The sequence below is a fragment of the Parasteatoda tepidariorum genome, chromosome 2, assembly GCF_982258835.1.
Source record: "Parasteatoda tepidariorum strain Cologne lab strain chromosome 2, Ptep-v5.0, whole genome shotgun sequence".
NCBI lineage: Eukaryota > Metazoa > Arthropoda > Arachnida > Araneae > Theridiidae > Parasteatoda > Parasteatoda tepidariorum.
The window spans coordinates 2,021,791-2,045,606 of NC_141756.1; the positions used below are offsets into that span (position 1 = coordinate 2,021,791).

Genomic DNA, 23,816 nt, shown 5'->3' on the forward strand with positions numbered 1-23,816 from the left:
AGAAATACTAAAGAAAATTATATTAGCGAATTCTGCTACCTTCCATTTTTCTTCTCCTTACTCCAAAGTATATCTTATGTTCAGCTGATTTTTTTGAATATTTCAAATTTAATTAGGAAATAATATTTTATTGCAACTTTTATTAATATTTTTTTTCTTTTATTCATGCAATGGGTTTTCTGACAAATTTTATATCATTAATAATTTTTAAGTCTTTAATTTTAAAATGTTCTCTTAATTTTTTTTAAAAAACTGGGCTTATTTTATCAAAATCTCAATTTAATTTGTTAGTTTGTAATATATATATATTTTAAATTTGGAACTTCCGCCATGTGTAATTTCACAATTATCATTCATTATTTATATTCTGAAATTATATAATAAAAACCACACTACATAATTATAAAGTTATATATTTACATTTGAACTGAGTGGAAATTTAAACTAAATTTTTTTTCCCTTTATAATATTAAAATTTTTCGATTTTTAAGTGGACATTTCTTGCAATAATTGGCACAAATAAGAACAAAATTTAAAAATATTCAAATTACTTACTTCAACAAATTTACACATATTTTTTCTCCTTCTCTTTTCACCGGAATTGCTAAATGGAGAAATACTTACGTAACTTTATTCTTTTAGTATTTGAAATTTTATTTAGCAAAACACCTAAAAACAAAACTTCAACGCAAGGTAGAAATTTTCCAGGGAATGAAACCGGGAAAGCAAATAATATCATGAAAATTGCTAATATTTTTTTATAATGTTAAGATACAAGAAATACAAGAAAACACGAAGAAAGTTAAGAAAAACAATAAGTTTCATTTATTGCGCTTAAGCTGCAAGTAAACAGAACTCATTAGATAAGTTCAAAATGTAGAATAAAACAAAGAAAAATTATAGACATATGAAAAAAAAGGGGGGGGGGGAAATAATAAGTAGAAAAATAACAAACAACAGTTTAAAAAAAAAAGGATGACATTTTATTAAAAAACCGGAAGAAAAAAAGATATGATCTTTTCATCAGCCCACACGATTATATCCGCAAAACAGAGTGCTTTCTGATATTGTATCAATAAAGTCAAAGCAAAATATATATTAATACAATAGTGTGAGGAGCACTCAAAAAAATTTTTTATAAAAGTTTCAACAAATAAAATAGAACACAAAAAGTAAAAATAACATGTAAAAACAGAAAATAAAATAAAAGAAAAAGAAAAAACAGTATAAAAATGGACTATAAAGCGAGTAGCGAAATCAGATCAACTTACATGGACGGAAATCTTTCAAGAATGATTTAAAAATGTTTTCGCAGAAAGATTGCCAGATTACAAAATATGAAAACAAAAGCGCAAATTGAGTGTAACAAGAGGGTTTTAAAGTGTCGTTCTTACTGCACTGCTGAAGTGATTTGTTATTCTGTGCATTGATTTGTTAGTTACCAAGGATGGGCCCGAAATGGATGTGCGCAAGGTAATATTATACTGGATAATTTTAAAAAATTGACCATAAAAAGTTTTAGAAAATAGATGTTTATTTAAGAAAAAATATAAAAGAGAAACATAAATTGCCTGTTTTGCAAATAATTTTAGCCACGGATTTGCACGGATTAGCACATGGAAAAATTATATAAATTATCAAAGAAAAATTTTTTTAACAAGGATTTGCCCGAAATGGATTTGCACTTGGAAAAATTAACAAAGAAAAAATTTTCAGTACATAATTTCAGCCACGGATTTGCCCGAAATGGATTTGCAATGGAAAAATTGTATAGATTAACAAGGGAAATTATTTAGTAAAGAAATTATTAAATACATAAATACCAATTTTAATGAGATGAACAGAATTAAAAGAATATGTAGTAATATTTATTTATCCAAAAAAAACAAGTCGATAAACTCTTTCAAAATTTAATAAATAACAATGGATACCCAACTAAAGTAATAAAATTTTATATAAAATCATTGAATTAATCGTATATTTTTGTGGATATATTTACTAAACATTTTTTTTGTTAATTTTATAATTTTCCCATGTGCAAATCCATCTCGGGTAAATCCATTGCCAAAATTATTAACTAAATAATTTCTTTATTAATTTGTATAATTTTTCCATGTGCAAATCCATTTCGGGCAAATCCGTGGTTAAAATTATTTACTAAAAATTCCTTGTTGTAATTTTTATAAAACAAATTTTTGAGTGCTCCTCACACTATTGTATTAATATATTTTGCTTTGGCTTTATTGATACAATATCAGAAAGCACTCTGTTTTGCGGATAGAATCGTGTGGGCTGATGAAAATATTATATCTTTTTTTTCCGGTTTTTTAATAAAATTTCATCCTTTTTTTTCAAACTGTTGTTTGTTATTTTTTTACTTATTATTTCCCCCCCCCTTATTTTATCATATGTCTATAATTTTTCTTTGTTTTATTCTACATCTTGAATTTATATATATATATATATATATATATATATATATATATATATATATATATATATAAAAGTTTGTAGCAACTAACAATTAGTTTTATTCGATTGAGTGTAAAAAATGCATAAAAATTAGTACATAACTTTAAAATTTTATGTTATTAAACGATTGTTGATTCTTGATTACATTGATTAAAAAAATATTAAAATAACTAATTTTTAAGGAACTCTGATGTGATTGACAATAACGGAAGTCCTTTTCAGAATCAGAGTCAAAAATTTATGAAAAAGCTATTAGTTTCATGAAGTTTGACAAGAAATTTAAAAATATGGTTTATTGAGTTTAAAGATTTGTGAGAGAAAAAAGAAAGAAAATCTAATTATCAAACTTACAAGTACCATAATGAAAGATGTATAGGAAAATAAAAAGTGTTCAAATTTCATAACAGGATTGGAATTATATATTTGAATTTCTGTAAATGTTGTTAATGGTAGTACTTTCTTCAGTGCATTTCATTTTGTGGCTGTGGTACCTGTCATGCTTTTTAGCTAAGAGGATTGAATAGAAATGGCAGAAGTGGAGTGCCATTTATCTAAAAAAGAAAATTAGTTTCATCCAGTTAATTTAAATCGTGAAAAAAAAAAAACAATTTCTAATATTTTAAAACCCGCCCCTATTATTGTAAATATGACTTTTTTACTAATTCATATTTTTTTCAATTATTTCAAGTTTCAAATGGTAGACGGAATCAGTATTTAAAATATTTCGTTGGTTTGTAAAAAAAAAAAAAAAAAAAAAAAGGAAAAGAAATATTTTTAAATTTTCATCTGACAAATTATTTAAATTTGCAGTTTTATAGCTTTAAAAATTCAAGCACCTTAGACAACTATCTTATGAAAATATGAGTTCCCACAAATAATTCTTTTAATCAAAGATTTCGGATAAGTGTCATTTCAAGATGATTTAATTCAATCTATTGAAATTACAGAAGAGAATTATGAAACTTTCTTTTATAGCTGAACAAACAGAGAGCAATTACTGCCAAAGGTGTAATATTTAAAACTTCGGGTTGATAAATGAAGATCTCTACTATTGAAAAAATGTAAAGATAAAAACGGCTTTCGGTTGAGCTATAAAAGCCTGAAGTGTAAAATGTCGCATCTTAGGTTGATAAATATATACTTCTGAAAATACAAAAATATATACTTGAGGTTACGAAAGAATAACTTAAGGTAGTATCTCTTAATTATGTAAATATAGTAGGGATTTCTGGCCAATTGAAAGCAAGAAGAGCAGAGGAGGGTTAAAAAGAATCTATTTTGAGACGAGACTTAAATGCAGTTCTTAGCATATAAAGTAAATGCTTTCCAGTCTCCCCACACAAAATTACTGATTTTGAATGATTTAAATTCGCACTTAAAGCGACTGCAATAATAATGGGCCAATCAAACATTTTTTTTTAACTTGTTTTTAGCCCCTGGTGTATATAGTATTTGTCTTCATCTTTTGCAAGGATTCTGAAAATATGTATGAATGACAGTCATAATAAGTATAAGCAACTGTGATATGAAATAAATAATAGCTGTAAAATAATATATCAAACGAAATGAATCCTTCTCTCTAAAGAAGTAGAATTTAGATTCTTATACTTCGCTACATATTCATTACAAGAAGAATCTACAAAGCAATCAATTCTATCTTAGAAAATGCGAGAACAACTTTATTTCACAAATAGCGTACTTTTTAGAAAAGCTGTATAGTTATCCATTCAATATTTATTTAAGGGAAGGCGTGGCAGAACACTAGGTACCTAGTCTTAAAATACTAAATCTTTCATTAAAAGAGCTGTAAATGTTTTTATATCATTTATATCATATAAACATTTCACTCTTACATTTTTAAAAATACAATGATATTACAGAAAAAAAAAAGATAGATACTTTAGTGCGGAAGTCAAGCACCCCGTCCTGTCCATGGTTGGAAACAGAGTGATATGCGATATGGTAAGAAAAATTAATTTGAAAAAAAAAAAAGAAAAAAAAAAAAAAAAAAAAAAAAAAAAAAAAACATTAAACTAGTAAAACAAAATTGCCGCATATCTAAGTACTTGACAACTATGTGACGCATAATCAGGGTGGAACTTTATCTATCAATATATATATATATATATATATATATATATATATATATATATATATATATATATATAATACTCTTTCTCCCACAACTTATTTGGTTGTCATTCTTAATTCAAAGGTAACAGTTGGGCTGAAAAGTTCATAAGCTGACACATAGATGGGGCTACTATTATTAAATACATAGGATTTTTAGTTAGTTCTAACCTTCGAAAGACACGTGCATAAATTTAACAGCTGTCGGATTATTAGTTTGTGAGATATAGTATTTTTAGTGAAGCAACTTTTGTTAGTTTAAAAACAATGGATAAAAAGGAATTTAGTGTGTTTATAAAGCATTGCTTTTTAGCAAAAAAAAATACTCTTGAAGCCAAGGCTTGGCTCGAGAAACATTATTCGAACTCTGTACTAGGAAAATCAACCATTGAGAAGTGGTTTGCTAAGTTTAAACGAGGCGAAATGAGCACCGACGACGATGCACACAGTGGACGCTCCAAAGAGGCTGTTACCGACGAAAACATCAAAAAGTCCACGAAATAATTTTAGATTACAGTAAAGTGAAGTTGATCAAAATATCTGAGACTCTAAAGATATCAAGGGAACGTGTTGGACATATCGTGAATGAATATTTGGGCGTCCGAAAGCTCTAGGCAAAGTGGGTGCCGCACGAGCTCACAATTGACCAAAAACAGCAACGAATTGATGATTCTGGGCTGTGTTTGAAGCTGTTTAATCGTAATAAACCCGAATTTATGTGTCGATATGTGACAATGGGTGAAACATGGCTCCATAATTTCACACCGGAGTCCAATCGACGGTCAGCCGAGTGAACTGCACGAGGAGAACCAACTCCAAAGCGTGGAAAGACGCAACAGTCAGCTGGCAAAGTTATGGCATCAGTATTTTGGGATGCTCATGGTATAATATTCATTGACTATCTTGAAAGGGGAAAAACCTTCAACAGCAACTATTACATAACGCTATTGGAGCGTTTGAACTACGAAATCGCAGAGAAACAGCCCCATTTGAAGAAGAAGAAAGCGCTATTTCATCAAGACAATGCATCGTGTCACAAGTCAATGAAACCGATGGCAAAATTATATGAATTGGTCTTCGAATTACTTCCGCATCCACCGTATTCTCCATATCTGGTCCCCAGCGACTTTTTCTTGTTCTCAGACCTCAGGAGAATGCTCGCCGGAAAGAAATTTAGCGCCGATGAAGAAGTAATCACTGAAACTAAGGCCTATTTTGAGGCTAAAGACAAATAGTACTATAAAAATGGTATCGAAAATTTATATGACCGCTATAACCGTTATATCGCCCTTGAAGGAAACTTTATTGAATAATAAAATGAAATTTTATCAAAAAAAAAAATCTTTTTCTGTGTCAGCCTACGAACTTTTCAGCCCAACTGTTATATATAGTTGCCATTTATCATCCTTTCTCAGTATTCTATATAGAATACTAAAAAATTCTATATATAATATTTTATATACTATTTTATATATTAGTACAATAGCATATGCTATTATCATGGTTCTGATCTTAGTTATATTCTCAATTAATTGATGCTAAAGACATACTGACTACATGATAAAGATATTTAAATAATCATCTAAACTTGTTAACCGTTTTACAATTATTAAAAGAGTAGTAATATGTATATTTTATATTCATTTAAAAAATAAAGTGTTTGAGTTATATCATCAAGCGTTGTGTGAAACTGTGTACCGTCAACATGTTCAATTAAAATTATTATTAAATTATAAAACATTATTATCAGGAATAAACCTTTCGCACTATTTTTAATAAATCTTTTTGGGAGAAAAAAATGTAACTAGTTTTCATTTTTTAACCAAAAATTAAAGAGGAATTTCCGAAACAAATCTTAGATAAAGTATGGCGCAAAGTGATTGGGTTAATCTCAAATGAATCAGGAATTGAATTAACGAAGTCAAATAAATATTAATTACAATAAAACATTTTAGGGTTGATCCAATTGAAAATTTATCTTATTTAGGGATTTGTTTATCATCATGGAACAAAACAATGATTGAAGCAATTGTGGGGTTGGGCTGTTAAAAGTTGGAGTACAGATTATAGAGGGGTTGATGTTTTTGTTGTTTTAGTAATGGATAGAATGTAAATGATCATTTAAGTATAATGTATAAAATTAGTTATTATAACTTAATATTGTTTTTAAGATTAAAGAAATGAGGCCAAAAACTTAAAAATACACATACAATTAAAAGGATGAAAATAGTTATATTTTTGAATATTTATTTACAACTCATTAAATTTAAGAAATAATCGAAATTGATATCCACTCCGGTAGCATTTTGATGCTCTTTACAAATATCTTTGCTTCTTTTCTCCGTTACCTAAAAAAGAAAAATGAAACAAAATTTAATTTTTTTTAATATTTAATCAAAAGAGTAAATTTTTTTATAAAAAGAAAAATCACTCTACAGTGGAAAAAATACTGCCACTGTTTTGTCTCCAGTGCTCTCAAAAATGAAATTAAGAGGGAGAAGTGAATTTCACTGAGAGCACTTTCTTTTTGCCTTTTTAGCATCTAAAAGGCGTGCATCATGCGGAAAATTTCACATAAAACAAAATATCAATGATACTTGATTAACTGCTTTTTTTTCTAACCCTCGTTGAACAGCAGATCCAATTTTGGGTGTACCACTGTAATGTTAGACTCCGTAGCCTTATAATTTTGACCCCGATCCAGAAGACAAAGAGAACTCCTGGATCAAGTATTGAGAGAAATTTGACTTAATGAAGGACTTTTTGATAGAACTAATCCGCATTTGCGTTACATGGAGAGGAAAACCTCCCGGCTGCTAGTTTGACGACAAGGGAACCCGTGATCCGTCTTCCACTGAAGATATTTGACATCAGCACTGTGGTCGGCGCTAGCCGGGGGCGGAAATCGCATCGACCTATTCGATGCGAATTCCGCCCCCGGCTGGGATTAGTTCGCTGGGATTAGAAACCAGTTCACCTGATTGGAAGGCGAACGGTCTATCCCTCTGTTAACTGGTTTGGACGGAATCCTATATGGGCAAAATGTTTTTACTTCCCCTAAAAAAAAATGCTGTACCTATTCATAAACGCCCGTGAACCGTAAATGCCACTTAGAATAAAATATGTTAGGTACAAAGGTTATAACAAAAAAAAAGAGTATAGTTGCAAAAAATAGGAAAATAAACAAAAAAATTAATAAATAAATAAATAATAACGGACCACCCCGAATAACTTTTGACATAAAAATTGGATCTTGACATTCTAGGACACAATCTTTATTATTTGAAGAATCACCACAAATATGCTAATTAATGAGTACAGACGATATTTTAAGTTACGAAATCAGACTCAGAAACGTAATTTCTCAGAATAAACTTGTTTTCGACGGATTCAAATTTCTGGCCCCAAAATACAGTGGAAATGTGGGAAATATGGCCTCAATAGTTTGATCAGGATAGGGTTCAAAGTTTTATCCAAAGACAATTCCATGCACACAAAAAAAATTTAGTAAATATTTATTATTTTTAATTTTTTTAAAGATGAGTTAAAAATTTTTTTGAATAGTAAGTATACAATTTTCTACACCGTTCTTAAGAATGCGATTTTATGAGGAAAAATGCAAAATTTGAACGATATCGGTCAAATAGTTTCTGAGAAATTAAATTTTAAAAATACGACTTTTTAAAAATTCGTTTCCTGAGGAATTATTTGAGCGATTTTGGTGAAATTTTTTATATTGCCCTGTAAAATTACATTCTGTAAATTGATGTAAAAAATTTATACCCTACAATACAAAATTTCGACTGTCAACAAATAAAATAACGTAAATTTAAAAGAAATTTCTGTGACTGGAACGATGATGTTCATTCTCTGTTCTATCTACTATAGCGCTGCGTAAAACACGCCTTTCCTAACAATTTTCTCTAACAGTATTCATTGTTGTTCCTTGTCTCAATTTCTTGTTTGCTTCTCTTTCTCTATGAACCACCTTTCTCTTAAAATATCCTTGACTGAGCAGCAGTTGCTTCTCTTTCACCAACTTATATAGATTTCAGTAAACGTTTCAATACATGCTTGACAAACACCGACACTCAATTTTAGCAACAGTTGAAACTCAAATAAATTAATAAATGCAAATTCGTTGGTTTACAGAAGTGGGCCATAATTCCTTAAAAAAAGTCAGATTTTGTGAGAGGAGCAAATAATAAATGCATTTTATTTTTCGAATAAAGACCGCAAAAATGAGCAATGCGTCTTTTTTTCAAATTTTTTTTTTTTTCGTTCCTCTAGCATGCATCTATGTGTAGGAATAAACAATATGTTAAAATTATGTACTCCCTGAATGCAGATTTAAATGGTTTTTAATTTTCGTAACTTTTATTTTTCATTTGAATGGGCATTTTCGGATTACCACCGTTTAAAAGTAAACGTAACGTTTTTTCAAGTAAAACAAAATATTTTACTCTTATTGGATGATTGATTTTAACGAAACCAGTAAACGAAATTTAATATGTAAATATATCGTTCGAAGCAGAATTTACTGATCTTTAATTTTGCATTCAATAAAATATTCTATGTGATAAACCCTTTAGAAGTTATGGATGGATAATCATATAAATCTAAGCACAGGTGGCGCTAGAGGATGAAATGTGTCGGGAGTCTTCCGGGTTAATACACTTTTTTTCTCTCCCCTATATAAACTTGATAAACAGCGCCATACAATATTATTATACTTGTAGTATTTGCAATATAATATATGTTCTTTCAGTTTAATTTTTCAACGAAGCAAACAACAAACGAATTTGGAGCATACATGCAAGCTATTCAAAAAATAATAAACGATGATATTTTAGACACCTAAATAAGGTATAACATTCAAAATTTGGCAATCCTTGCGCTTTACCTATGTTGTGATATTAAGTTTTTCAAATTTAGTGACGGCTCACGATTGTTTAGAAGTTATCAATTACAGAAAACTCAATTAAAAGGTAAAATTATGCGTGAAGCATCGCCTCATAAACGTACACCGGAAGTTTTTTTTATATTTCTTACGGTTTTAGGAAGTTTGTAATTTTTTGCACACAGTCACCTATTTATAAAGCAAGAGCTAAAAAGTGCTAAAAATGTCGTGGTTTTTTTGGCTCTCAAACGTTTATCTCACTTTAGAAACCGTCACAAAATCATATAATTCTTATTTGATATGCCCAAAGTGACATAAAATCATTTCCAACTTTTGGAAAATAATTTGAAACACGGCTATTTTTTTTAGAAAAAAAATCTAATTTGACTGGGCTCATTTGATAGAAATCATTTAACATATTATATTATTTTCATGAACGGCAGCACATTTACGAAATGTAAAAGTATCCCTATAGTACTGTCTTTCTTATTTTCAAGTCAGATTCAAAAGTTTATTTATTATTATCTTTTACTTTCTTTAAGAAGAAAATATTGAAAGCATTCATGGGTGAGATTGGTGCAAAGTTTTCAAAATAGGTTCTTCTTTCGTCGACACACCATTTTCAAACTATAATTTCCGGGCATTGTTCAGCTGGTCATCAATTTCCAGGCATTTTGATAGGTCATTTTAAAATGTTCAACGTTTGTTTCATTTAGCGAACATTTAAGCGATGGTCTGAGTTTGAGAGTTTAGTCACACACAATGTTCAAGAGTTATTCAGTCATAGGCTCGAATTCCTGCGATAGGCAGTTTATTTGAATATTTGTTGTTCAGCCACCACAGTGCTGACGCAAGACACACATGAATGTTCAAGAGTTCAGCCATAGGCTCGAATTCTAGCGATAGGCATGCTTATCGTCAAATATTCAAATAAACTGCAGTTTATTTGAATATTTTACGTTCAGCCACCACAGTGCTGATGCAAGACATCCTCAGTGGTAGACGGATGTCGCGTTTGAGTTCAATTTCCGTCAGGTTATCAGGTTAATCAACCGTTTTAGCCGAGTTAGATTTTAATCTTGTTGTTACGAAAAAGATAGCTAGATTCAAGGCAACGAGTGATAGGTGATGCCACATAACTCGTTTCCGATAGAAACATTAGCCTCAATCTTCTTTGTAGCTTCAAGAATGAGGAGTGTACTCACTTTTTTTTCTTCCTTCTTACATAGAATGTGGCTGTTCCGAAGATGGATGCTCGTCTTTGTATTTTGGGTCGGGTACAAAACTTGAATATGAAGAGTCAAATATAAGCTGTTTGAATCAGCTGTTTACCGTCAGCATCAAAATAAAATGGTGACATCGTCACACAGCAACAGACGTTTTTTCATCCTTTTCTTTAGTGGGTAGGTGCTATAAAAAAATTCCACAGTCTTCGATTTGACCGGGTTTTGTCCTTGAAGTTGTCACTTCTTTTGATGAGAATGTAGACTCGAGACGTGCGAAAATGAAGGTGGTTATAATCTTGATTTTCGCATCCACTCATGGGTGGATTTTTACATTAAAGATGTGAGACAGATAGTATTTGTCACACTAACACTAAATATTATGAATTGACTTCATTTAATTGGGAGAATAAAAATTGTGTTTCTTTGTTAAGTTGCGCCTTCCTGGGGCCTTATTACCAACTCACCGAAATTTATTCCGCTCGGAAACTAGCTTTCATCGGATTGCCAATTTCGTAAAACCAACTTTGCCATAACATGAGCATATCGGAATCCAGAAACAAAATCGCCATTTCGTACGATTCCGGTGAAATTGAAGTTTGTAGGCGGGACCAATTTTGACCATTTAGAAAATTACTATAATTCTAATTTATTAATCTGGCAAAGATATGTTTGTTTTCTCCTCTTCTATGCGAGCTAAAATCGCATTAACTTAGAACTGAAAGTCTAAAAATTCATACATTTTCAACAATTTTGTGTGTTCTAAGCCAAGTGTGTGTTTATTTGAAGTATAGGGAGTAGTGTAGAGTAAAATTACAACGTAGTATTTTCAAATGGCTTCACGTACAAAAATTAATATTCGCTAGCAAACAATGACTGTGGAATACCTAGAAAACAATGCAGAGTTAAATAAAGGAACCCTTACCGACATATATATTAGCATTTTTTTATATTTAAATATATGATTTAACAGAACGAGTTCAAAACTAAAACCCTTTGAATTTTATTAGTTTACTATTATTGTTTTAAAATCGATTGTTATAATTAAAAATGCTTTATATGACACATTTTTTAAAAAAATATAAGTCATGTAACCGTAAATTTGTTAAATTTTCCTATGAGAATTAAAATAAAAAATCTTTTTCATCAAAATAATTATTCGTAGCATTTATTATGAAGAAATCTGCCAAATCATTTCTTAATGTCCGTAAAAGACTATCTACCCTGCTAATGAATTGCTCTCAATCAAATGCTCTTCATTTTGTTTTGTTTTAACAAGGAAGAAATATAAAATAACTCATAATGTATGTAAATATTTAAGCATTGCTGCCTTTATGAATGTTTTTTTCAAAATTTTTATTTTATAATTTTTTTCTTAAAAGAAAACAATCATATTTTGCGTTACACGTAAAGGGAAACCACTAAAATATCTCTCAGATTGCTTGACGCTTAATGTTCAGGAACCGTAATGAATTTTTTTATATAATGAATCATTTTGCTGTATCTTTGACAGATAGCTAATTGTATTTGTGAATATAACGTGATGCTCTTTATATTTTTTGTATTTATATTTTTAACTCATCCCAAAAATCAAAGTAACTCGCAATTTAAGTATCGGCGGAAAACAATGTTTAAAAAAGTTATAAAAATAATTTATTTTAACCATGATTAAGTTGAAAGTAAAATTATCAAATTTTGCGTTATTCACAAGGAAAAACCACGAAAATGTTTTTCAGATTGCTTGGCGATAATAGAATTTCAACTAAATGTTCAACATTATCTCAATGAAATTATTTTTTTATAAGCAATTATTTTTTATTATCAGTCAGGCCTTGCCGTTGTAGCTCAGAAGATCTGGAGTCTCTTTGAGGTCAAGCAAACCGTGGGATGTTTTCGTGGTTTTCCTCCCCATGTAATGGAAATGAGAGTTAATTCCATCAAAAAGTCCCCCACGGAGGTAAATTTCACTCAATACTTGTTACAAGACTCTCCTTGTCTTCTGAATTGGATTTAAAATTACAAGACTACGGAGTTGAACATCAGTATAGTCGTAAACACAAAATTAGGTCAGCTGCTCGACGACGGTTATAAAATTATGAAATGGATAAAGTACATCTTTCTGAATATAACGAAAAACTCTTCTTTTTAACTCAATCCGTAAAACAAAATAAGCCGCAGTTTAAACATCGAAATACAATTATTTTTATGAAAGATATAAAAATAGCCTATTTTAAATAAAATTAACTTAAAATTATCAAATTTTGCGTTACACGCTAAGAAAAACTACTAAATCATTTTTTTAAGATTGCTTTTATCGGTAATAGACTTTAATCGGTAGTACTGACAGAAAACAGCGCCATTTTGATCACTAAAATAAACAAACTCTCATCGGAATCTAGATTTCGCTTACTCTTAAACCTGCCGGAATCGGATTCGTAATTATTTTGCATTGGAATTTAGTTCCGATCGGAATCAAGAGCTTGTAATACGGCCTAACTGACATTCACGGATTTATGACGTCACGAGAGCTTCATTTCGATCGGAATTAGATTCCGTGAAGCTGGTGATAGATAGTTCGAGATAGAAAAAGGCGTTGTTGTTGAATCCAATCCTTCAGGATCTAGCTACAGCTAGATCAGATCCATGAGACCGTTTACCCTAGCAACGTCCAGCATCAAAAGAGGACTTGCATGTACATCTTCCTGAGCTAACCCCAGACAATCGAGGATAAGTGCAGGGGAAGCCGGTAACAGATAACACTTCGTGCAAGTCTGGTAGACCTTTTGGTCGGATACAAAAGTCATGTATCTCGAGACTTATAGTCCCACTTATAAGTCTCGAGACTTATAGTCCCACTTATAAGTCTCGAGACTGCCGTTTGATGTTTTCTGTCTCCTTTGAACTCCAAAGAGCCCCCTGGACATTTCCTACTAATCCCGGGATGGGCGGGAGGGGCCAGTCTGGCTCTCGTATCTTTATATTTTATTAAAGAGAAAATCTCTTGAAGAGCATAACCAATGATCGCCAACTCAGAGCAGCCTCTTTTTGCTAAGTTATCTGCGACTTCATTTCCAAGGACGTTAACATGGGAGGGGATCCATTGAACGTGGACATCCCTATATTTTTCTATAATTTCAAGCTTATTGATAATTTGAATGCTCACAAGGTCTTCCACACGACTCCAATCCTGCAAGTGTTGAAGGGAGCTTCAGCTATCAGTAAGGATCCATACATCGCTAGAGTCTGTACTATGGAGAATGGCCTTTAATCCCTTGTCTATAGCAATTAATTCACTTCCGAGGACTGAACAGTTATCTGGGTTGCGTCTTGAAAGCCGGACAGAGAGATTCTCTATGAAGGTACCGCTCCCTTTGTGATTCAACTCATCCGTGTATATCAAAATGGCTTCACTCGGAATACCATTTACGACCTCGAGAGCCAACTGTCTTAAGTATTCAGTGACATCTGAGTTTCTGTTTGTGTGGGACAGAAATTCAGTGCGGAAGTGAACTCCAGGTAGGCCCTCAATTGGGCTGACACAAAGTCTTAGAGATGAATACTCCACTGATCGGGAAATGATCTTCATTTTATCAGCCAGACCAAATTCCTTTTTAATCTGTGGTTCTTTCTCCATTCAGAGGTTCGATTCTGATTTTCATAACTTCAGCTAAGGCCTGCAGGCAATGGCGCAAAGTCAGTCTTCTGCCCCAGGGTACTTGTTGCCATTAGAAGCTGCTCTTCCCCTTCTGCATGTGATAATGAAGAAAAGAGCGTGAATACTTCCTCGAGTTAAACAAAATAAAATAGTTTTGGATTAATTATTGTGAAAAAACCGAAATGTTTTTACAAGGCTCTGTGTATACCTCGGTAGTGAAGTGTCCATGTTGGGAAGCAATAAACACAAAGAAAGAGAACATTAGAGGGTTTATTTTCTAGTAATACTACTCTATTAAAGGATTTTTAAGTCAACTATTCGGAATTAAGACGAACAGCATGTAAAAGGGGCAAAACAGTTGCATCTTGCTGATTACTCACCGTCCGATTTTATTAATTTTAGAACCTGTATACATATAATATGTGTATCATTTTGTGGCTAAAAGATTTCACAACAAATTGGTGCTAATCTCTCACCACTATTTCGGCCATTATACGACAAAAATAGATTACAAGATTTACCGCTGATATCTAAAATAATAGAATGTTTCCAACTGAAGGGAAATAAATAACCAGCAAGTAAGAATGCATTTTGCACTTTCTTTTGCTACTATTGAAAACATAAAAAAAAAAAAGAATTGTTTTTACCAGTTGGGCATTGAGCTAGCCATTCATAATCACAACATTTCCCTTTAAGATTAAAATGAAGTCTCGCTGGGCAGGCGAATTTGAAGGCGCGTCCGTGAGCACACATGTAGTATTCGGAGCAGTTGGACGGATGATGAAAGAATATTTGTTCCTTCCCATCTACGGTTGGGCAGAATGGACTCGGAACATCTGGCCCGTCTTGCTTACTGATAGACTGTTCTTCACCTACATGGAAGTTAACGGGAATTACATTTCAATTTGAAAATTCAATTTTTCAATTTATGTTTAATTTTTTATGCGATTTGATAAGACACAAACCTAAGTAACTTTTATTGGAATGTATGTAATATTTAAACTAGTCAAAGGAACTGTCTTTGTACATTAATGGAGTTCAAACCCATGCAGTGGCGGTTTGTAAACGACCCAGCTATAGATCGATGGCTTGTCTTTGAAGCTTGGAAGGAAAGGTTAACACAGGTCTAGATTGAGGTTAAAGCAGATCAAAATGTAATAGTCATGCCGTAGTGTCTCGAAATGAATCAAATCAAATGAATCAATCGGAATGAACCTCAATGACCCCCCCCCCGTGACCAGGGCCCGACTTAGCCTAATTGGGGTCAGGGGTAAAAACTTCTTTGGGGTCCTCCCTGCTTCACTACTTCAGTAATGAAGAACCAAACTTTATGGAGATACTTAAATTTTCACTGCATTATAGATAACAAGAAAATTGACTACAACCACAAATAGCTATAAAGTCCCTTCCCCTCCAATGGTTAGACGAAATATCGTTCTGTCCGTTTTACTGATTTTCTGACAATTCTATGCCCATCATGCCAAATGCAGTTTTCTGATTGTTAACTTTGTCATCCAGCTGTGAAAAATTCATATCCATGTTGACATTAGGCCGGAATTCAGCTAAATTTACGCAGTGACGTTGATTCAATTAAGCAAATCAGAAGTTTGTATTTTTGTAAACGTATCACATTTTGCGATATGTAAAAATACAAGCTTCTGATTGGACAAATTTAGCCGAATTCTTCCCTAGAAAGTCATGGATTTACGAATTGTAGATAGTGTTCATACGATAGATTAATGAAGAAGCTAACATAAAACTGACGGATTTTACACTGCACTGATATTTTGATTAAGAAAAATTCATAAAAGAATTAAACGTAAAATAAACTTTCTATTCTATTTGGGGGCTACCTCTGATGTGGGAACCCGGAGCAACTGCCCCTGACTCACAACTGGCTTTTGCTGGAGTACATTACTTTACTTACAAGAGAAGTATCCCCAATACCAGTTCTAGATGTTGATAAAAGTCTTACCACAGAAAAGGTCTTGTCTTGAGGAATGCCAGTCGATGATTTTTAAAATAATCGTAAATGATTCTGTAGATGGGAACACCATAGTATTAAATATATTAAAGCAAGAAGTCCTTTCCTTGCTGTTCTATATTTACAGTGCGCAAAATAATTACTACCCTGAATAACTTGTGATCTAATGATCGGATCTTCACGTTCTAATACCCAATCTTAATGGTTAAAGGGGGTGACTTCAAAGATGCTAATTAATAAGTGCAGGCGATATTTTAAGTTACGAAATCACAGAAGAGAGGTCTAAAGTTTTGACCCTTTAATGTTAATTTTACTTTTTGCGTATTTCGCTATATGTCAAAAAACTTTTTGAGTGAAACATTTTTGCCTACAATTCTAAAATTCGTTTGTCCAAAGATAATTCCATGTAAAAAATAATCTTTATTAAATATATATCATTTATTATTATTTTATTTAATAATAGTTGAAAAATGTTTTTAATTGTAAGGTATACAATTTCCTGCATCATTTTAAAAAATATAATTTTTATGACAAAATACAAAATCTGAGCAAAATCGGCTGAATAGTTCCCGAGAAATTGAATTTCAAAGAAGTCAGATATTTCAAATTCGGATTATCATTCCCCACTTTCTTTACTACTTAGAGAAGTGGGGGACTACAAATTAATTCGTTGTCGGCTTAAGAATCAGGTTGTAGTGATTATTCATTGCTATTGAACAATAAACAAAAACGTTCATTAAAATAATATTTTGAAATATAGCTGCTTTTTTTTATGGTCCGAAAAAATGTCAATTTCTGTTGTGCATATACTTTTCTTATGCATATACTTTCAAATTCAGGCTACCAAATCAATAAAAAATACTATTACTTTAAATTAAAAATTGGCTTAAAAATTAATAAATCAGTCACTTCAAGGATTGTTTCTTAACGGGTCATTATATAATACCTTTAGAAATATATAATGCCATTAAGTATAAATTATTTTTTTAAATCTTCATTGAAATGGCATCCAATATGATAAAACTTGATAATCTTTTGAAATTTTACCATGAAAACAAGTAAAAAATTGGAGTGCGGAAAATTATTTCGAATAATCATCTTTCACAACACACACCTCGATTTCCTTCCACTCCCGTCTTGTTGTTCGCTACATTTGTGATCCTATACATTACATTTTTTTACCCGTTAGCAAAATGGGTCTTAATTTGGATTTCATGGCGTTCTCACTTTTCAAATACAATAATCAAGAGTAATAGTAAACAGTGCTTATGCCTTGCTTTGGCGACCGCTGGTGTTTGATAATTTTTTTTAGAATTCCTTCCTTTATTTTCACTTTTAATTTAGTTATGCATTAAGTTGGTGAGTTTATTTTTGAGATATGGGTTCAGAGAAATCCCATAAATATTTCTTGAGTTGTGAATAAAAGAGAATTTCATCATTTGAACGATATTTTTGTTTTTATTGCTTTAATTAAGAATCAGAAATTCTGACCTACAGTTCAAACTGGATCGTTTTCAATACTAATTCAGGTGAATATCACAAATAAAGAGGGTCCCAAACTGATTAACACGGTTTTCAAAGGGTATAGAGTTGAAGCAAGAAAAAAACGATGCCAAGACCTAAACTTAATGAGGTTGAAAAAGCCAAAGAGCGTAGACGGGAATACCTTAAGCGTTACACACAAACGGAAAGATTCCGTTCGCAAACGCAAACATGAAGCCCGTCCATCACAAAAGTACCAAAGTGGTTGACAGAATTGAAGCCTACCGAAGAGCGAATGGCGACTCTCCGAACCCCTTTCATGCAAATACGAGAACTGGGTGTTGATCACCAGTTAGGGATAAAAGGATCCATTGTCAAGGGTTCCTGGGGGTATTCATCCACTTTTCCTTCGAGGTTAATATCTTCCTTACCTGTACTATGCATGATTCTTTATCGCCTTACGAGTTCATCGCCAACAAAACCAATTATTTTTATTTTTTGAAATGCCGGATGCTATTTAGGCAAAGTATGAAATAATCGTCCTGATGAGGTTATTATGTAAATGATGTGCATGTTACTGTGAATGACCGAAATCGGTGGTTGTTGACTTCCCCGGTGAATGTTGACAATCAAATTAGTCGCTTTGATGACTGTCCGAAATATTTATTACATCCGATTTGATATTAATTTATTCGTGGATATAATTACATTTATTCGATATTTTAATACTTACTGACGATAGATTCGAACAAACATCAGTGTTTGGAGTATCGGGCAAATATATACCGGGCAATGGCACTTGACTTTAAAAAAACATCAGTGTAGGGTATACCGGGCAGTGGCACTTAACCAGACCTAGTATGACCAGACCTTTGGTAAATGTCCGAAATATATACTAGGTCTAGTGCCACTTTTGCTATAGCTTAAATATTTAAAAAAAAATTACACAAAGCGTTTGAATCAATTTTAAACAGATAACGAAATTATTGCTTTAAAATTAAAATAATAATAATAAAAACTGCGACAGATAAGAGTAATTGAAGTAGTTGCTTTATACAGCGCATGTGCGGAAAATTTAAAAAAATTTTTTTATCCAGGTGCATCTAAAAGTGGATAAATATCTCAAGACACCATTGTCAAGGTACCCAATAACTTGCACAAGACTGTAGACTGTCTTCCACACAATATGAATGATTCATTCACCATTCATGTAAAATCGAAAAAGAGCCAAGCTTTTAAGTCATATTTCGTGTATGAACTTATGAATCCGAAACGGATGTATGATGCAGCTTACAATCTCCATTAAACACCATTGTACCCATCCGAAAATGTAAATATTGATCTCGATTGTCAGTTCAGTCATCGAAAGAATTTACGCAGAATGTGTCTGAGCTGCATTCAAATATGTCTGCGAAATTGTGTACTGAGTAGTTCAGGATTAACAGTTCCAAGATGTCCAAGATGAAAACACAATAAAATTAGACAACAACTATTTTGCCAATGGGTAACCTGTGATCGTCTTGCTGTGATCACAATTTTCTTCATTTTGTAGTGACTCGTATTTTATTATTATTATTATTTTGAATAAATGTCAATTCGAAACCACCATTTTAAATATTCTCCCCCCCCCCTCACTTATGTTGAGAATTTAAAAAATACACATTAATATGTATATTTTTTATAAGGTTACTTAATTTTGTCAAGAAAAGTGATTTAGAGTCTCTCCAATTGTCTGTTTATTCTATTTACTTGTGTTTATTTATGATTCAGACAAACAAGGAATTTCATTCAGCAAAACTCTTCCAAAAATATATCCCAGTGAATTTTTTTATTAACAATGAGATTCCCTGTAAGTGGCGAAGTGTGGGTATCTCCCTCCTGATGGGTTGTTGAAAAATGACATTTGTTTACGTTAGCAACTGTCCTTTCCATTCAATCTCGAGTAAGCCAAGTATCCATTCTCCTAAGTGACACATTCTAATTTCTTTCACAACGAATCTTTCTTAAAGAATTTAATTCTTTCACTATATATTGACACAGAGATTTAACACAAAGAGAGGCACGAAGCCATTTCGAACATAAACAAACTAATTACGAAACGCACACAGAACAATAAAATCACGGTTACAGTAAAATACATAAACAAATTATAAATCTAAGTGAAATAAAAGTAGACGAGAAAGGATTATATTTCAACTCATTCGATATACGATACGATTCTCTATTTAATTAACTTATCTTTAATTAACATTCTAACTTAGGTAGAGAAACTTAGCTCAACTGTAATACGCCATTTTGCTGATAGAGATTAGCTGACGTCATAGGTCGCATGTGAGGGTATGGGAGGTCTTCTTCTTGAAGTGACCAATTATTTGCTATTATAATATATTTCGTAGCAACCGAATTTCTACTCGTGAACATTTATGGAAGAGCCCGGATGCCCTTTTTCATTAGTGATTCACTCGAAAACCATTGACGAATATTTTCATTTTCTCCCCAAGTCAAGACTTTTCCAGCTTTTATCAAAACCCAGAACTTCCCTAATTAGTCTTGCCTACTGCCCATGTTTAGTTCGAATAGAATTCTTAATTTTTGACACTATCCATTTTGAAGTTCATTTTTTTAAAAACATAAACTGTAATCGTTAAGGCATCATTTAAAAAATTCATACATTATTTACCCTACTATGAAAATGAACTTTTTGAAATTACGATTTTTATATCGTAAAAAATGACCATCCGTTACAAGAAACTTGGATGCCATTCGATAAAATTTCGAGAACATGTTCGCAAAAGTTTAATCTGAAAACTTTAGAAATGACTGTGTATTTTACATTGATCTGCGCCCATGAAGTTGTAAACTTTTTTACAACTTTTATTACTGCATTTCTTCGAAATCCATATTCGCGAATTTTCTTCTGATTCGCTAAAACATTACAAAAGCATGTATACATTAATTCCAAAGGGTTATTATGAATACACAATTACCATAGTATTGTCTAAATTTCGCATCATTTTCCATTAATCAAGGTACCATTTATTTCAAAAAAATAACGTCTACTCAAATTTTATCTTACTTAAAAAAAATAATATTAATAATATGCAAGCTATTAAATTTTTAATTAGTCGGATGAAAACCGAGCTACTGACGAGTTTTGCATGGAAATATTTCAGGATAAATGAGTTTCATATGTGTGCGCAAAAAGTTTTTGCTTCGCTTCCTCTAGAATTAAACTTTTTCGTCGAAAAAATTTTACACCCGAGACTTTTTTTTTCATGGAAAGTTTTGTTATATGAGTATGAAGGATCCTTGAAAACATTCCTCTGTACGCATTACTCTATTTTGAGGGAAATGCGGTAGTTTGAGGTGGGGAGGGGGGAGGAATTGAAACTTCGAGGCAGCCGAGTGAGGTATTGGTTTCGATATATTTTTTTTTAATAAGAATTAATTTAATAAATCCAAACCAGAGATGATTGGACTAATAGTTTAGAAGATATAAGGGTTTTACATACGACAAGTACAAATGTGTACTTTTACCAATTTACGCACCTGATAGTGTAATCTAAGCAAGTGAGATATGATTTCCAATTTTTTTACGAATCAAAGGCATTTTAATGTACTTCAGAACACACTTGCTACCTAGAGACTATCTGAACGTGTAATTTTTCAGAATTGAATGAGATGAATTCCAAGACGTTCAACTTAATAATTTAGAAGTTATAAGCGCTTTAAATGCAAAAAGTACAATTTTGTACTTGCACTTATTTACGCATCTTACATTGCTAGACAGACAAATGAGGTACTTTTCCCTATATATATATTATCTTTTCATCGAATGAGACTAAACATGAGTCAAAAGAGGTAATATTTTAAAAGTTGAAAGAATTTTTGTTGCAAAATGTACTGATTTTGATTTATACTTACTAAGAAGAAAACCATTGTAACTCCTTTAATCTCATTCAATTCAATTCCTCAGAAAATGTACCTCACATGTCCACCTTCTATAATGAATAAGCGTAATATCCGTTGTCTAGAGATCGAAATTATTAAGGTGTTCCATTTTGTGCACTTACATAAATATTAACCCCTTTGCCAATACGTGGAATATTTTAAAAGAAGCATCCCTTACTTTCAGCAGTACATTTAGCTCTGTGAGGAAGATCACAGGTTCTGTTGAATACATTGAAATGCAATCCAGAAGAGCACTTTTTGTTATGAAATGTGATGTGTCGTCCGTTGTCACAGACAGTGTACTCTGAGCAGTGGTGTGGATTTGGAATGAAAAACTTGCCATCTCTGCCTGTTAAGCACCCAATGAGTTCGTTTGCAATCACTTCATCTCGCGATTCTGATAACCGAACTGAAAAAAAAAACTTTCATTAATTAATGGTTCATTAAATAAATAGGATTAAAATGTGTCTCAGAAAATGAACGAAAGGAAACATTCTATTTAGGGAGTAATAAAACACGATGTAGAAGGAGAGGAGGACATAGGATTGGCTGCTTTCTGCTAAAGAAACCAGAAATTTAACCTCACCCTATTTCAAAATTAAATATCAAGCGTGTCGGCCGATGCTTTCAGCCGCAATGTCACACTAGAAATACAATTAAAATGTATTTCTAGTGTGTCTGTCCCCAGACCCGTTGTTACGTCATTGATGTTCATTTTGAAAACATTGCTTGATATTTTTTCGTTGTTCTTTAAATACATTTTCAAATCAGCGGTTCTTTTTTAGTAAATGCAGAAAGGAAGTTTTAGAAACTGCATTTTGAAAAGATATAAGCATATCAGTAAAGAAATAAAAATAAAGATATAAACATAAAGATATTAACATATATTATTTCATATTAATGTTTTAACAGCTTAGACACTAGATATATGGACACCGTAGAAAAGTATAGTGTGATTAACAGGAAAAAATAACTCCTTAGTGTCCCAAATTATATACGTCGACGGACTCAAGTGTATTAAAAGTGTTTATTAATTATTTATTTTCAACATGAAGAAAATATACATAAAAAAAAGTAAGACAAAGTAGAGTAAGTGCCAGGAATAAAGCTTTTTGGGAGATGTCAAATGTAAGAGCGTATCTGTCAAATAAGAAACCATTCATGAAAAAGATAAGTTCGCAATGAACCCTCAATGGTAGTTAAATCGAGTAGCCGTTTGTAAAGGATGGGAAATTTTTCATAGTTTGCCACTCTCCAGGAATGGGGTGAAAATACATAACTTCCAAATTTTGTCCCCGACAAAATACCGAAGATGAATTTTCTTTACTGTTTGCTTGTATTCAAAATTACATAAAATATATGACAGATATGGAAAATATTTTTTAAGCTTGAAAATTTCTTCATTTTACTTCAAAAGTATACCTTGAAGACGAGTTAGTTTGTCTGTCAATAATTATTTTTGAAATTGAACTGAAAATAAGGAAGTTACTAAGTCATGGAAAACTGGAATCAATTTTATTAAAATTTTCGGTCTCGCCTCATGCTAAACAAAGATGGCTGCGAAGGGGTTGCGAAGCGAGCTTCAGTGACATAAATTAACAAACATAAATTTAAATTAAATAATGCAACACACTTTTGCCACATCCTGCTCTATAGGGATAATCACAGACTTGCAGCCTTGCGTTGAAATGCAATCCGAGGAGACAGTTTTTAAGATGTGGAATCCCATTATGACAGCTATAAAATTTCTCACAATTTGATGGATGAGGCAGATGGTGTGTCCCATCTTCAGCTGAGCATTCAACGATTCCTTGATCACGATCTAAAACAAATGAAAACAATTTTTTTTAAAAACTTTTCTTATACCTGAGCATAACTAAACTGTAATAACTAGCGTCAGACAATTTCAAACTTCAATTGTAAATATAAAATGATTTGATTCTCAAACTAAATATTTACCATTTCATTATTCTAGTTAATTAATTAGGTTTTTTACTTATAATCAATTAAAGATATTAA

The 23,816-nt window shown here is 31.8% G+C and overlaps 1 protein-coding gene across 1 annotated transcript in view; it reads right to left on the reverse strand.

Moving 5' to 3' along the window:
• Window positions 1-6,814: 6,814 nt before the first annotated feature.
• The window catches only part of LOC107454564 (peritrophin-44), a 34,341-nt gene continuing 17,339 nt past the window's right edge, over window positions 6,815-23,816 (reverse strand). The window contains exons 4-7 of the mRNA XM_087155156.1: window positions 23,431-23,619; window positions 21,976-22,206; window positions 15,028-15,252; window positions 6,815-6,950 (exon numbers count right to left, since the gene is read on the reverse strand). Of these exons, the coding sequence (XP_087011282.1) occupies window positions 6,919-6,950; window positions 15,028-15,252; window positions 21,976-22,206; window positions 23,431-23,619 (677 nt within the window). The 3' untranslated portion in view covers window positions 6,815-6,918. The remainder of the gene's footprint in view (window positions 6,951-15,027; window positions 15,253-21,975; window positions 22,207-23,430; window positions 23,620-23,816) is intronic.